Source organism: Carettochelys insculpta, chromosome 23, assembly GCF_033958435.1.
Source record: "Carettochelys insculpta isolate YL-2023 chromosome 23, ASM3395843v1, whole genome shotgun sequence".
In the NCBI taxonomy this organism is placed as follows: Eukaryota; Metazoa; Chordata; order Testudines; family Carettochelyidae; genus Carettochelys; species Carettochelys insculpta.
Window position 1 is genome coordinate 15987753 of NC_134159.1, and position 16672 is coordinate 16004424.

A 16672-nucleotide genomic window follows, 5' to 3' on the forward strand; every position below is an offset into this window, starting at 1 on the left:
GCAGCTGTTTCTATAGGGCTGCAGCTCACTGGGAAATCTTTTAACAGCAGGTAAACTATTTGAGGTTTACTCAGACCCTCACCTACTGGGTGTGGTTCACACTTGGAGGGAAAGAATAAGTATCCTCTACAGCCGTAGCTGAGAGCCAGTTGGCTTTAGCTCAAACTGTAGAGCAGGGCTCTGCAACTTTTTTGAGGCAGAGTGCTGAGATGTGACTTTTTGACCTCCATGTACGGTCCGAGTGCCGGTGATACTATTTAAAGTCACCAATAGTCAGCCTTACAACAGCTTCATTAATAAATGAAGGTGCAGAGCTTTACCGCTGAGGGGGTGGTTGGTAGCATTAGCTGGTCTTTTGCTCATCCACAGGCAGCCTGGCTTTGAGCAAGCTCCCGGCTGCATGGAGGAGCAGGGGCGGGGCTGAGCTCCTGCCTCGCGTGCCAGTGAAAATCGGCCCCTGTGCCGCTCTCGGCACCTGCGCCAGGGGGTTGCTGACCCGTGCTGTAGAGGTTCATGCCCCAAACTCCCAAATCCCGTCCTGCTTGTTTCTGTTACGCTTGCAACGGTGCTAGTCTCACAACAAGCCTTACCACGCCTGCCTGGTGCAAGAGCTCTTGACGCTGCCGACTATTTTAGAAACCACCTTGCTGACGAAGGAGCAAAAATAATCAGGTGACGGATGTACGAGGAGGAAACCAGTGGCAGTGGAAGCAGAAGTGGAAGGTGAGTGCAGCGTGCCGCTGTGATGGGCACCCCTCTCTCCTACCCACGCCCAGGAGGGAGAACAACCAGCAGACAGGCCCATCACACCAGGATGAGGCCTCAGGAGTGCGCAAAGGGGCTGGGACGCACGCTGCAGCCTTACAACTCGTTTCAGAGCAGCCTGTTTAAACAGCCCCTTACATAGGTAAGCCACATAGATCGCTGTGGTATTTGCACAGCTCTTTTACCATGACTTACCACAGCATAGATTTTCGGACAGCAATTAATAACGTGACATGAAGATATTTAATTTAAAATCAGAATTGGTTACAACTTTGCAATTTATTGAAAACTTCTCTTCTATGATCTTTTTTTTATCTTCTATTTTTTTTCACGGATCGCCTGCAATAGGGTCTGCGCAGCCCAGCTTGGGAACCGCTGCTCTAATGAAATCAACAGGGCAGATGCTCAGCTGATGCTCATTGGCTTCGGCAGAGCTCTGCCAATTTACATCAGCTGAGCCTATGGCCCTTTCCTTTTCACAGGCTGAACACAGTCTGCTAATTGATCAAGGCCAGGCTTTTAACTGCCATCCCAGCCACAGGTTGAAGGGTAAGTGCTCCTGGGAATTGCCGCTGTTGCCGGCCTTCTGCATCCTGGCTTTGGTTTTTGATCCAGCCTTGTGGTAATTAGCGTAAATAGTTTTGACCCAAAGGTTTCAAAAGACTCATGAAGTGGCTTCAGATGCTCTCAGCCCCTTTCTTTTTATAAAACACAGCAGGAAGCTATCAACAAGGCTCTTGCAGCTTGGAATGGCTCCCCTGCTGTCTGGAGTGAGTGGGCGAGAACTGACGGCATCGGACAGGGGTGAATTAAGAGAGCACCTTAGGAAGATGGCTTTGCTGTTGATGGTGCTCCCAGCCTCAGAGGTCATGGGCAGAGCAGTGCTGGCTTTGTGAGGGAAAAGTTACAGAAAATTATGAAAAATCAAGGTTCTAACAACAACAACAACAAATCTCACCACTAGTTCCATGTTCGAAGAGTGGTAAATTAATCTCTTTTTTTTTTTTCCCAATTCAGAAAAATAATTCCATAATTCAAGAGCCACGGTGCACGGGACTGCGAGATGGTCCTTAATAAATAACGTCAACCCCCTATTTTAAGAACAGTGCACACACGTATCCCACAATGCACTGCACATATTAAAAGGAGAGTTATCCAACATTTGGAGATCACCTGTCGTTTGCTGTTTAGATACGAGTTCATTATGAGTTCAAACACTGGAATAAATTGCCTGGGGAGGTTGTGGAATCTCCATCTCTGGAGATATTTAAGAACAGGTTAGATAAGTGTCTATCAGGGATGGTCTAGACAGTACTTGGTCCTGCCATGAGGGCAGGGGGCTGGACTCAATGACCTCTCGAGGTCCCTTCCAGTCCTAGCGTTCTATGATCAGTGATCTTTTAGACGTTCATTTTTTCTCAAAAATAATCAGGAGGTTGTTTGTTTTTTTTTAACTTTGCAATTATAGAGTCAGGAGCCACAAAGAACTCCGTAAAGAGCTGCATGCAGCTCTGGAGTTGCAGGTTGCTGACTCCTGTGCCAGGAGATTTGGCAGCGAGCTCAGAGGCCGTGGCTCAGTGGGCTCTGTCCTGCACTGCTCACCATTGAGGGGACAGATGTGTGTGCTAGGAAGGAATGACCTAAAGATAGCAGCAGTCAGTACTCAGCCCTGGGAATGGGGAGGAGACAGGCTGGAGGGAAATAGATTTTTGACAAAATCAGCCTTTCTGAAAAAAAGAGCAAACGCGTTTGTAGAAAAGTTGAGTTTCTTTCAACCATTTCAGTTTTTTTCAAGAGAAAGACGAACCATTTTTCAGCTTTTGTTGGCTTCTGTTCCCAGAACCCACCCCCACTGCTTATCATGCTCTGGCGGGCTGTAGGAAGCTGACCTTGTGGTGCAGGGGCAGTGTGTCTGACTCTAGCTCGGATGGCTATGTGTCCATATCACAGTGGAGCCAGGTAGGTGAGTGCTGTACCTTTGTCCTGGTGCCTGTGAAGCAGACCTGGTCCTCCTTTGTAGGGAGGGATTGCTCAGTGGTTAGCACGCTGACCTTGTAAAGCCAGGGTTGTGAGCTCAGCCCTTGCAGGGGCCTTTCAAGGTTTGGGGACAGGCTAGATTTGAAAACAAAAATCCATGAGGGATGGTGATAGGGACTGTACTCAAAAACCTCTCAAAGTCCCTTCGAGCTCCACGAGATATGTATATGTGCACATTTAGGTATGCACACGCTGGCCAGTGCAGAATAGGATTTTCTGAGGATGATATGGGTGGTGCCTGTTGAATTCATCAGAGGGGTGTAAATTGTTTCAGGAAAAAGGTAGAAACTCTGCTGAGTCTTTGCATGATTTTAGGACCTCTGAAATGAGCCTATTAGGAAGTTCTGAAATGCTTCAGTAACGTTTTTTCCCCTGTATCCCATTCTGTTCTATCCTTTACAGGCTCTTCTTATGCGGTACTTAGCTCATGGTACCCAAGGCCCAGATTAGGCACCTGTCTCTTTTGAGGCTTTATTCCGCTCCAGGTGTCTTTTTTTTCTCCTTATTTTCAATGTTCCTGGCTGCTCCTGTATTTTCTGCTTCCATCAGGAAAAGGAGCTAAAAGCGTTCCTGAGCAAAGCCTTTCCCATGGCATTTCCTACTGGGATTTGTACCACAAACTGTCAACTCACAAGGCCAAGGATGGACAGGACTATGGGATTTGCTTCGACACAGAGCCAGTTAGGAATAATGTACTTTATTGAGTTTAACTACTCCATGCTATTACAGTTTCACAAGGTACACATTAGCAAGCAAAAAATACAACAGGACAATGCACCCAACGGGATAAGAGGCTCTTTGGAATGCTTACCGCCCTTTTGCCACGGAGAATCCCTATTCTGAAGTGCCTCATATCAGGGCCGTGGAAGACGAGGTTCCAGTTGAGGAGGTGAAGGCACTTCTGAGGCTGAAAGTCCCAGGTGAAACTCAACTCGGGGCAGGGTTTCCCGAGCGTTTATCCCTTAGCTGTTAATGGTTGTGTGCGTACTGGTTCAATGCAACTTCTAGTGTTCTCACAAGGCTGAAGACAAGATTGCCCTCTTTGCTGGTTTCCTAGGTTGCTAGCTCGAATGCAGGTCTCAGGGCTGATATGGCCATCTGGTATTTATGTTTGCGAGGTTTAAGGCTGTAAAGTTGGGGTGGGCACTGGGTTGTACTACAGGAATGGAAGTTTCCACTCTTGCTCTCTGCGGCCTGCAGGCTGCTCTTTAAGGCCTGCAGACAGGCCTTCTGTTGTATCACATGACACAGACCTCAGGGAGTCCCCCAGACCTGCAGCCCCAAGAAGTTCCTATAAGCATCCAGACTCTGTGGTGTTTCTCTGAAAGCCAACCCTGAACCTCTCGTAGTTCAGCCATCGCTGGATGAACTCATGTCATCTGTTGAGAACTGGGGTCTTCTCAGGGGCTGGACTTCAGCTGAGCCATTCCAGGAAGTGAACCACAGCTGGTGCTGCCACTGCTGCTCTTCTCTGCCGGGACGGATGCTTTTTGAAAGAAGAGCAGAGCATCCTGCAGCCCTGAGGCCTTCTCAGTCCCACACCTACTTGAGTACTGACAATAAACAAGCAGTCCTGCAGCACCTCCTTCAGACTTTCAGATGTGAAAATCTGAGCTGGGTCTGACCCATGAAAGCTAATAAATAATTCTGTTAGTCTTTGAGGTGCTAAGGGCCTGCTCGTTTTTTGAGAAGCTACAGGCTGCCCCTCTGTGACTGTGTTGGTATTGACATTTGCCCTCCCATACCAATGTTGTATGCCCTAATTAGGCCACTGTGTTTTGCTTTTGGGCCCAAGCATGGGGAAACTGCCCTTTTTGTGTCTAATTAAATACAGGGTGATCGCCACTCCCCTGCTTTCATCCTCCTTCTCCAAGGCTAGCGCTACCTTTGCTGGCTCTGCTCACCTCATTAGCTTCATCCTTCTGACAGCATCTGTGGCACGACTGAATCTGTAGTCCACAGAGGCAAGGCTGAGGGCATGGTAATTGGGAAGCAATGCAGCAGGCTGTGTGCGGGACCAGGGCTGGATTTGCCCTGCGGGAGCTACACTTCCAGGCATCAGATTTTGAACATGCCGGCTCCCTCAGCCTGCGTTGGAAAGGGCCCTCCTCCGGCTGCTGAGCAACAAGTGGGTGCTGAGCAGCAGCTCGGAGAATGGAGAGAAAAGCAGCCCACTGGCAGGACTGGCAGAGAGAGCTGGTGCTGCGGAGAGGAGCCCAGCCCTGTGTGAAGGGCTGGGAGCCAGGTGACAGGGCTGCCTTCTCTCCTCTCTGGGAATCAGGAATTTAGCTCGTGGCTGTCAAGAGCTGCAGACAGCCCAAGTCTGGCTGTGTTAGCAGGCAAGTCCTTTGTGGTGCTCTGGATAGAAGACACAATAGCATCTTCTTGCTCTTTGGCCCGAGCAGCTAGCCAAATTCCAGGCCTTGCAGGGTTAATCTGGGATAGGACTCCAGCCTGCTTGGCGTACAGCTGTACTGATCTACACAAGTCCTGCTTCCCTGGCCATGGCAGACACAAGCTACAGCAGAAACCTTCACGTCTGCCACGCCAGCCAATTCTGTGCACACAAAGCGGGGTCCCTGCCTCTTCGCAGCATCACACTCACAACTGCTCCTCTTCTTTTTTTGTCCCTAACATACAACCTGCAATTGACACCTGTGTTTATAACCAGGAAAGCCCCTGTAAGTCTGTCTGGACAAGCTCCGGCCTCGCTGTGTGACTCCATGATTTGGGGGGCTGTCCTCATTATCTGCAGGTATTTGGGCTAAATTGTGCCTTCTGCTGAGCTTTCCAAAGTACAGGTTGAACCTCTCTATTCCGGCACCCTCGGGACCTGACTGGCGCCAAAGGAGAGAGTTTCCCAGACTACAGGAGGTCAATATTGTCTAGCACTTCACCAACACTTCCACTGCTTCCTGGGCTCTGAGAAATCATTTGGGGTAAATTACAGCTAAATAACAGCCCTGAACACTGAGAGCCAGGCCTGGTGGCTGGAAACACACAGCAGCTGGGGCTTTTTTTCTGGGAAGCAGGTGAGGCTTGGTTAGGGAGTCATGAAGTCCTGCTTGGTGTCCAGCTCCCAGAAGCCAGCTGGTCACTGTGAGGACAATAGTGTGAGCTGCAAAACCCCCATGGCCCGTGGGTGGCCGGAGGTCAGATTAGGTGAACACAAGGGTCTCTTTGGACCAAGAATTCATACGGTGAGTAAAAGACACAAACAACCAAACCACCTCCAACACCCCAGCCTGTGCCACACAGCTCCCAGCTTCACTCCTCCTCAGCCCCTGAGGCCTGGAGCCCCACAGATATTGCTGCTAGGTGGCTGTATTGATGCCATGGAGTGAGGAGAACCTGGAGGGGGACAGGAGTGGACTATCTCAGCACTAGCAAGGATGTTGCGGGGACCACACGTGGAAACGCCTGCCTCAGGAAACAGGGGAAAGAACCTTCAGGATTTCTCTGACATGGCCGTTAAAGCACCTGTCACAGCCCCCACACTCAGCTCTCCTCTGCAACAGGACCCGTTCAACCTTCATCTGCCTCCCCAGAGGCGGCTGCAGCTACGCTTCTGCTCACCCCAGCTGGAGCAGATGAAACAGGGCTCCCCAGCCAACACGGTGCAGGGGTCCTGCTTTTTCTAGCCCACTTTCTGTAGCACTCGCATGTCCTTTCTGCCCTCAGTGGGGGCCCCTGGCACAGGAGCAGGTGAGACCGGCTGGGACCCAGACCCATCTCCTGCCCTGCTCCCGTCTTGCCCTGGGGGTCAGGAAGCGCTGGGGCTCTGAGAGTGTTACCAGCTCTCCCCTGGATCTTGCTCAGCTTGCTAAGGCTTTTAGTCCATCTGTGGGTGCACTTAACGAGAGAAGTAAGTGTGGGATATGAACCATTACAGGGGCAGGCACAATCCAAGCTTCTCTCCACCACAGCCTGGCTGGTGCAGTGCAGTAACGGCCACTGAGCTGCAGGGAGGCCTGGCTTTCCTGAGCTGGCCACTCACGTAGCTCTGCCACAGGCCCTCAGTCCCGACCTGCAGCCCGCCTCTGGTCCATTCTTGCCCCTCAGCCCCCAGCTGTCTGCCAGTTAATCTCAGTTCTGATGCACCTACTGGTATTTTACTTCCCCTGCCTCTCCCCATTACACCTTCCTCCTGAGCTGGCCCGAAGCCCCCCACCCTCCCCACCCAGGGCCAAAACAGCAGGGGTGGGCTCACTCCTGGGGAGCCAACCCCCCCACTCTCCCCACATGCTCTGGGGTGGGGCTCTGAGGTTCCAGTCTGGGCCCATCTCTGACTGTATCTCTCTGAGTTCCAGACCTCCCCCTGACAGCAGGGCTGCCTGTCCACTGGGGCTCATGCCACTTGCCTTCTGCAAAGACCTGTCCCACCCAGAGTCCTTTCCCTAGCAAAACACAGTGCCCCAGTCCATGACATGGGCTGGGTGCTGGTGCTGAAAGGGTTAAAAGCCCTGCCTCAGAAGGGTCTCCATGTGGCTCACCCCAAGCACCTGTGAACACCTACAGGCCATCTACTAATTAGGGCCACTCCCTCCTCAGAAGCCACATGGGGCTACAAAGCCCCACCTCCTCCACTAGCCCTATAAAGGCACCCTGGGCCCAGTGTGTACACATCAGCAGCCTCTTGTCAGGGTAGGAGTGTGGGTGGGTGTCTGGTTAGGTACAGACTGGGCCCAGGGTCATTTCAGCTGGGAGGCAAAGCTAGGGGGTTGGAGTGGTTGAGGGCTCTGCTAGCAGGAGGGCCCAGAATCGCAGGGGGCTCCTGCTCTGCCTGGCAGTGCCTGAAGACTGTTACCGGGGCAGGGCTAAGTCTGGGCTAGGTTTGCAGTGGTACTGGAGGTACCTCTCCCCTAATCCACTGCCTGGGCAGAGGGGTGAGCTAGGCCTGCCGGCTCTGGATGGACCCATGCGGGGTGGGGGGGGCAGGCAGTCAGGCTGCTTTGCAGGGGTTTATGCTACAGCTGCTCTGGGGCTGAACGGAGGGTTATGTCAGCCCTGAGGCGACTGTGAAGTGCAGTGTGCTGCTACTTCCTGCTCAACAAGCATTGCTGTATCGTTTGGCAGAAGCACAGTGTGGAGGGGCCAAACCCACCTCCAGTGTTCCCCGGAGGCTTGGTGCTTGTGTGGCCACTTGGGTGGGGAGGGGGAGGGATGCAAATGCTGCCTGGCTGATTAGCAGGGCCCCCTCACTGGGCAGCATGTGGGTCTCCTGGTGGTGCACATTGGTCCATGCTGCAGTACACAAAACTTATTCCACACATGGATGGATGAGATTAGAGGGAACATTGCCCTCTGCCACCCTCAACATGGCTAATAATATCTGATCTACATGCATTGTTTATTGACAAATATAAAGTATCAGAAAGCTTCTGATTTGTAGCAGGCCTGCTGTGAGGGGGTGTATTTAATCTCCAGAGTGCCAACTGAGCCTGTTTCATTGCCAGAGGATGTGACACTTGTCAGATTAAAGGTTTAATTAGACCATTATGTCCATGTCCCCCACTTATAATTCTGCAGACTTGCCTATAGCTTAGGTCAACAGATATTTTGGCCAGCTGACAAATTGGCTCATTTCCCAGTGAAAGGTTTGGCTGGCTGGAGGGTGGGCTGGGAAGAAGGAGTCTTAGTTGAGAAGTTTCCAAGGTCTCCGCCAACAGTCAGTTCCCATGTAGCAGGCAGTGGGCCTGATCGAAAGTCCTTTGCAAGCAGTGGAAAGACTCTTCCTCGATGCAGAATCACAGCAGTGGTGGGCAGTGAACCTTGCCTTGAAGATAAGCCCTTAGATTGTGTAATAGAGTCTGAAAGTGAATGGTGTGTCTGCAAAGGGCTGATCATCAACACTGCCTCAGGAGAATCCTAAATAGCTCTTGGGAGGACAGGTGCATGAATACAAATAAGCATGAATACGAATAGCAGCTTTCAGCTTCCTGGAGGGGGGCTCTAAAGAGGATGGAGAGAAATTGTTCTCAGTGGTGACAGACAGCAGAACAAGGAGCAATGGTCTCAAGTTACAGAAGGAGAGGAGTAGGTTGGACACTAGGAAAACTACTTCACCAGGAGGGTAGTGAAACACTGAATGCGTTGCCTAGAGAGGTGGTGGATTCTCCATCCCTAGAGATTTCTATGCCCCAGATTGACAAGGTCCTGGCTGGGATGACTTAGTTGGGGTTGATCCTGCTTGAGGCACAGGACTGGACTAGATGACCTCCTGAGGTCCCTTCCAGCCCTATGATTCTATGATAACAATAGCTCCCTGAAAGAATTGAACATGACCATCAATGAAGCCATTATCATTCATCAGCCACTTCATTGGACTGGTCATGTGGTTCGAATGTCCGATCTGCGCCTCCCAAAACAAATTCTGTTTCTGAGTTGGGGAAAGGACAGGGAACCAGTGGGGTCCAGAGGAAGTGATATAAGGACCTGCTGAGGGTGCACATGAAAAAGTGTGACATCGGTGTTGACACTTGGGAAAATGTTGGCCAGGACTATCCCCCCTGGAGAGCGTAATCTGTGAGGGGGTGGCACAATTTGAGAGCTCCTGCCACAGTGCAGATGAGGAGAGGTGTAGAAGGAGAAAAGAGTCACAAAACTGCCTAGTGCCCCTCCAACAGCTACCAACACCTGCCCCTTCTGTGATAAGAACTGCAGCTCCGGAATCAGGCTGGTCAGCCACAGATAGGAGGGTGACATGAAGACTTCCTACTCATCACTGAGTGACTGCGAAGAACACTTGTCACTGCTGCAATGGTTTAAGTGTAGACACAACTCCAGAGCCAAAATATGCAGCCCAGACCCATCGAGTTGTAGCTTCCTGCTGTGGAGAGACGGGTTTGCCAGGCACTTACAGCTGTCGAGTTCTTAGCAATAGTTGCCTGTTCTCTTATGTGGTTTATCTAGCACTGGCTTATGTAAATACTGTTAAGCATAGACTGTTCTGGTTAGACGCACCATTGCCATGGTTTCAGGATAGCTGGAACCTAGCCACATCAATACAGACAGAGAGGACAGCTAGCTAACGTGCAGGTAGCAGTGCAAATGCACTGACAACTTAAAGGAGAGGAAATGTGGAAAGGTAAGGGAGAGTTTCTGCATCTGATCTGACGCATGTGCCACATCCTGAGGACTTTGCTTTGTGTTTAAGAAAGGAACCCAGCAGTAAGAGAACAAGAATGATTCAAGGTCTAGAGAACATGAGCTATGAGGGAAGACTGAAAGAATTGGGCTTGTTTAGTTTGGTAAAGGGAAGGCTGAGAGGGGACTTAATAGCAGTTTTCAAGTACCTAAAAGAGGCTTATAAGGAGGAGGGAGGAAAATTTTTCTCCTTGGCCTCTGAGGATAGGACAAGAAGCAATGGGCTTAGACTGCATCAGAGGAGGTTTAGATTGGACATTAGGAAAAACTTCCTAACTGCCAGGGTGGTCAAGCACTGGAATAAATTGCCTGGGGAGGTTGTGCACTTGCTATCACTGCAGATAGTTAAGAACAGGTTAGACAATACCTGTCGGGGATGATGCTTGGTCCTGCCATGAGCGCAGGGGACTGGACTTGATGAGCTTTCAAGGTCCCTTCCAGTTCTAGTGTTCTGTGATTCTAAGAAGGCACACCAGGCTGCAAGTGGCATTGCCTCTGCTGAGAACCTTCCTCTGCGTGAAAAGACAAACCAATGAGGTTACAAAATTGAATGAGGTCATTTGCCTTTTTAGCAGCTGGGGTCCGTGGAGGGAATCTAATTCTGGAGACATTTGGGAACAAGGATGTGGAATGAGGTTTATATAAACTCTTTTGCTGCCTTCGTGCAAGTGGGATGCTGTCTGCTTTTGTAAATAGCTTTCCTGGCTGCCCAATGGAGGTTTCAAAAGTTTGCTGTTTGCATTTCTGCTTCTCCTCACTACAGCTAATGCCTGAATTGGGCAGTTCAGTTTCATCTCAAGGCTATGAACAGCAAAAAAAACAGGTAAACTTCTTAGTGGTCGACATTAATGGTTAGTAACCAGGAGCGATGGGGCAGGAAGGCTGACAAGCAACATGCCATAAAAGGTTCCAAGTTTTCACCCCGTGAAGCTGCCAGGTGGCAGCTGGTTAATAATGATCACACTCAGGCAGACCTAGAGGTGGTATTAGCCTAGGTTTTGCAAAATCTGACTGGCGGAGGTTGGTATCAGCAGAATCAAAAGCCAGGTAGTTTGGCCTTGTTCCTGTTTTTTCTAGACACCCACAGCTCACTGGGTTTGGATGAATGGCTCCAGTTTTGGCCCAGTTCTCACAGTGTTAGGTAATGCAATGGCCTTGGTTAGAAATAAAAAAATCGGTTATGTACACCAGGGCATGTGCGGATGTGCGTCACCATTAGAAGCACACACTGCCCATGGGAGGGGCTATGTGCACTCTGCTAATCAGCCGGGCTGCATTTGATTCTCTCCTGGGTGGTGGTCCAAGTGCTCAGCATATGGGGAACACAGCTCTTCACTGAGTCTATTTCCACCTGATGCCTAATCTGTAATGCATTCTCTGGCTGGTTAGTCCAGGCTGGAACTTTGAAAGAACCAGAGTGTTAGTCTGGGAGCTAAAGAGTTCTGTCAGCAGCCCCCAATCGGCTCTCTGCACACCATCCCCAAATTTGGTCTTTCCTCTAGCCTAGAAGGTGCTCTCACACCTGGTCAGCCCAGCGCGGAACTGGATCCCAGGTAAAATGAAGTGCAGAGACCCCGAAGGAGGGATGTGAAAGGCAAAGGCAGCTGGAAGGGAACCAGCCTGTCGGTGAAACAGTTCAGAGCACTTGACCTTTTTAGAAGAGGGCTGCATTTGGCTGAATCACCGTGGGTTGATTTTTAATTTCTTGCTTGGCTGGGTCTAAGACATACTCCCCAGTGGCCAGTCACTTTTGAGCTGAGGTGTGGAGGGGGGCACATCTCCTTGAATTTTCATTTGCTTCCATCCCCCAGTAATCGATCAACTTTGACTTCAAGCCCATCAGCTATTCTCTGAAAACCTCCTTGTTCATTCCCCTCCGTACCTCCTTCTTAATTCTGCATTAATTATACATGAGTGGCTAGCTGGGCAGGGGGGCTGAGATAAAAAACATAAAATCAGCCCTTCAGCTGAGTGCACCGAGGAGGAGGGGAAGCAGGAGAGAGACCTGTTTTGAAATTGCATGGCCTTGAAAATGAGCTCTCAGCGAGGAGAAGTGGTTTAGAGAGGTCGGCACTGCAGAGGTTGAGACAAAGGGGTCTGGACCAACAAAGGCTTTTTGGACAAAACCCACAGGTTGTAACAGGCCACCAAACTTCCTCTAGATGGAAACCTCGCTTGTTTCAGGAGCATTGGCAGCTGCTTTTGTTGGATCTCCCCGCTTGTTTGTTTCTTCCAAAATTGTTGCATTTCTGGCTCAGTTCAGGGGCCCAAGTGGCGGCTCTGTTCAGACAGGCTGCGGTGCAGGTGAGGAATGGAGGGTTTTGGCTGGTTGCAAGTCAGCTGCCAGTGCCGGTTGTGCTTGGCACTTGTATTGAAAGTGCCACTAGCGAGCAAGTGCCAAGACACCCTTGTGAGCTAGGGATGTGCCTGAGCACTAATGGTAAGGCAACAGGAATTGATTGCACCAACCATCTGTTAGCAGCAGTGCATACAAAAATCACCCAAAGAAGACCCCATCTCTCTCCTATACCCCGCTGATGAAATAATGCTAGGAAGAGAAGGCAGCAGAAGGCTCTTTGTAGTACCCTCTCTCTCTCCTATACTCTTCACTGTGGTATCTCACAGCCCCTTTTTACAGATGCACGATTTGTAAATAAATGTTCATTGGCTAAACATGTAGGTGCAGTGAGTTAAACCTGCTTTGTTGAAACCATCTAGGCTGAAGGGTGTCATTTTCACATACAAATGGCAGTTGGGTAGGTGCAGACCCAAAGTGACTTTTGTTTTAGATTAAAGAAAAAAATCACAACAAGATTTAGCCATAATACAGTCTCTGAGAGAGTGAGAGCACAGTGTGTGCGCTCCCTCTGTAACAGGGTGCAGCAGCTATGAGAACAACATGCCTGCTCCTTTGGCTCATAAACAGAGGGGCTGTGTCAGTTAGGTTTTATAGAAGAATCTATGTGCAGACCTTAAGTGTTGGGTCTCCTGTGACTTGGCAGCATCCCTGTGAAATCATAAACCGAACCCACAAACTGAGCCCAAGTCACGAGAGATGATGTAGCAAAAACTGGAACAGGCAACAGGACTGTCCACATTGGCAACAGGATAAACAGGGAATAGATTTATTGAGTACTAGTATTGCCAGCAGATTGAGGAAAGTGATTATTCCCGTCTGTTCGGCATCAATGAGGTCACATCTGGAGTTCTGCATCCAGTTTTGGGCCCTTCAAAGGGGATGAAAGGATGTGGACAATTTGGAGAGAATCCAGCAGAGGGTAACAAAAACTGATTGGGGGCTGGGTGCGTGACTTGTGCGGAGAGGGTGAAGGAACTGGGCTTGTTTACTATGTGGAAGAGAAGAATGAGTGTGGGGGGATTTGATAGCAGCCTTCGTCTACCTGGGGGTTCCAAAGAAGGTGGAGACAGGCTGACCTCAGTGGTGGCAGACTGCAGAACAAGGAGCAATGGTCTCAAGTTATAGAGGGGGAGGTGTAGGTTGAATATTAGGAAAAACTACTTCACAGGAGGGTGGTGAAGCACTGGAATGTGTTACCTAGAGAGATGGTGGGACCTCCATCCCTAGAAGTTATTAAGGCCTGTTTTGACACAGCCCTGGCTGGGATGATTTAGTTGGGGTTGGTCCTGCTTTGAGCAGGAGGTTGGACTCAATAACCTCCTGAGGTCTCTTCTATGATTCTAATATCCCTGGATGCATTTGTGAGTGTATCAGTCAGATGAGAAGACAGCCAGGGCCTGCCTTTTCCACAGCCGGCAGGATCTTTCTACACGGTCTTTTCTGCCTTTGAATGGGTGCAGGAGAGAGCCATGCGTTGGCGGGGTTGTCACAGCTTGGTGAGAGCCTTCCTTCTGTCTTTAGGCTCATGCTTTCCATTGCCTTCCCTTTACTTACTTTCATTGCCAGCCCTTTCCACGGCAGGAGGCATTTGAGGATTGTGTGTTTGAAACCGGATGGGCTGTTTTTGCTGTACAGCTCCAGCAGTGTGGAGAGAGAAAGAGGAGCCTTCTCAAAGAGAAAGAGGCAGCACAAAATTGCTATCAGCCGCTCACACAGTGTTTGGTTGGCTGCACTCGGAACATCTGTTATTTTTATTAGCGTTTTAACGGTGCTGTGAGGCCTTGACTGAGACGGAGGCTCCATTGTGTGAGGCACTGTGCAGACAGTGGTGAGAGACAGCCCTTGCTCTGAAGGGCTCGGAGCCTGAGGAGAGGCTCGGCGGGACAAAGGGATCTGATAGAGGAGGGGACTACCACAGGTGAGGCTAGTGCGGATGAGTGCATGGGTTCTGTGCCAGTGATGAGAACTGAACTGCTGGCTTGGCTGCAGGACCCAGCCCGCTGCCTTAACCCAAAGCCCATCTCTCCTCTCCCCCGTCTGTCTCTCTCACTCAAGGCTAAGATCCCCCAGTTTCGGCTTTATTTTCTTATCATCGCAGCCCGTGTCACTGTAACATGGGGGGAGGGGTGCCTTTTGTATTCATTTTATCACTAGCAGATACAAAAGTATCTCATTAGGGGTGACTCAATGCAATTAACATTTCCTGCTCCATTATCTGCATTCTGCGCCCTGACCTTGTGATGATGGCTGATTAACTAAACGCCTGATTAACGTGATTCTGTGAGGCAGCTTGGAAATTGCCAGATCTGTCTCAGAAGAGGGAGGAAGGCTGGTCTTTGGGCTAAGGCACTGCATGGAGACCCAGGGAGGAGCTCTGTTACTGGCTCCATCTGACCTGGGGCAAGTCCCTTAACTGATGCATATGTTTTCGCTGAAGAAATGGCCGAGGTATAGCCTTGCTTGGGGGCGAGCAGCCACATTGCAAAGGCATGCCATGGTACTGTGTTCTCCCAGTCCCACATGTTGCCCTCACCCCTGTGTATTGCTTGAACTTCTGGGGCATATCTCTGCTGCAGAGCCCCTCTAGGATTCTCCCCCAGCGAGTTGCTAAAAGAACTCTTCTGCCCTTGGATATAGGTGGGGATTGTGGGAAGGCACTGGAGGACTATCAGCACTGGAGTGGGTTAGCCTGCGCCCATGCTGCAATGTGGATGGGATAGCAGCAGTGTTACCTCTAATTTTTAACGTCCACGGGCAGAATAAATTTTGTTGTGTGCACTGAGGCATGTGCAGATGTGCACCACCCGTAGAAACACGTGCTGATGTCTGTGGCAGCTGTGGACGCTCTGCGAATCAGCTGGGTGGTCCGTGAATCTCTCCTGAGTGGCCGCCCAAGCGCTCAGCTTACAGGGAACACTAGAGACCAGCCCCAGTGGAAGTGACACCTCACTTGTAGCCAGAAAGCACCACCCTGTTCTGGGGGGAGGGCTGTGTGCGTGGATGGGAGGGGCACTGGGGCCAACACCCAGGCTAATCTGTGCAACTAAGACGCGCTCTGTGTCTTGGCTGCCTTCTGTGCGCAGCACTAACTGCGCTTCCGTTAGCGATCTAGCTGGTGAGGTCTTTGGGACAGGGCTTTTTATTCTGTGTCTCAATAGCACCTAGCGCTAACCTTGTCTGGGCCACTCAGAACCATAGTCACAGGATCCCATCTGCCAGGCGGATGGGCTCTTTGCCGGGAACATTTAACTCCTACTCTACGCAGGCCACAGAGCCTTCACCTCCCGGCTCACGGCCCCGGGCGTTTCCTTCCTGCCAGTGGTGGTGCTGTTCAGCGGTGGGGTGCTGGGCTTGTTTCAGAAGTGCCCTCCTGCATCAGACTGGCCCTCGCTGCTGAGTTTTCCTTTGTGCTTCTGGTACAAGGGTCACTAGTGGTGTTTACAAACAACCCACTGACGTTCCTCTTAAGATCCCATCGACCCCAGGCTCTGGGCCGCCAGCAGCAGCTGCCTGGCTGAGCACAGAGGGATGTGCGTCCAACCTGGGGGACGTCCAGGAATGGGGTACTGAGACTGCACCAGGGTGCTAAAGAACCTGCCCCCAACCCGCTGTGCTTTCTCTCCCGCCTCCTGCAGGTGCTGCATTCCACTGCCTACTACTGCAAAACCGTCCTGGACGACAACAGCTCCTCCGCCCTCATCATCCTCGGCTTCGTCATTATGTCTCCACTCGTCGTGGTGGCCATGGCGGTCTACTGCAGCCTGGCCCGGCGCCTCCGCCTCTTCCTGTGCTTTCAGCCCTACGCCCGGGCCGCATACAAAGGGGTGAAGTGGCGCTGGTATGAGGAGGGGGGGCTGTGCAGCTGTGCCAAGGAGTGGGGCGCTCAAGTCAAGGCCTGGGTCTGAGCTTGCTGCATCAGTTCGTCCCCCCACCAGCCCCTTAGCACAATGCACCCCCCAGGCACCCCCAAACTCCTGGAGTCCTGGTAGGAAAAGGCTCTCAGGGCCCATAGGGCGAGAGCACTGTAACTGGGTCTCAAATAACACCCCCATAGCTGTACCTAGGGCTGTAACCCCCACTCTGATGGAAGGATTGATGGAAGGGCTCTCCCTTAGGCAGGGCCAGGCATGTCCCAGCTGCTACAGGAGTGGCAGGACTCACTGACGCAGAAATGGGGATATTTCATTGCGGCTGCCGGACGCAGACCGACCCCTCAGCTCTCCCTGGCACCCAGCCGTGCGCAGCTTGGTCTGACAACAGAGTACCCCTACGTCATGACTAGACGGAGCAGTGACGGGAGGGGCTGCTGTGGATGCTACAGGCAGCCGGGCAAGGTGGGAGGGAGACCCTGCTCTGTGCCCCTGG

At 51.2% G+C, this 16672-nt stretch overlaps 1 protein-coding gene across 1 annotated transcript in view; it reads left to right on the forward strand.

The window, feature by feature from the left end:
* TMEM278 (transmembrane protein 278) overlaps positions 1-16212 on the forward strand; it is a 36002-nt gene extending 19790 nt beyond the window's left edge. Inside the window, exon 2 of the mRNA XM_074975908.1 lies at positions 15943-16212. Coding sequence (XP_074832009.1) covers positions 15943-16212 — 270 coding nt within the window. The remainder of the gene's footprint in view (positions 1-15942) is intronic.
* Positions 16213-16672: the final 460 nt, after the last annotated feature.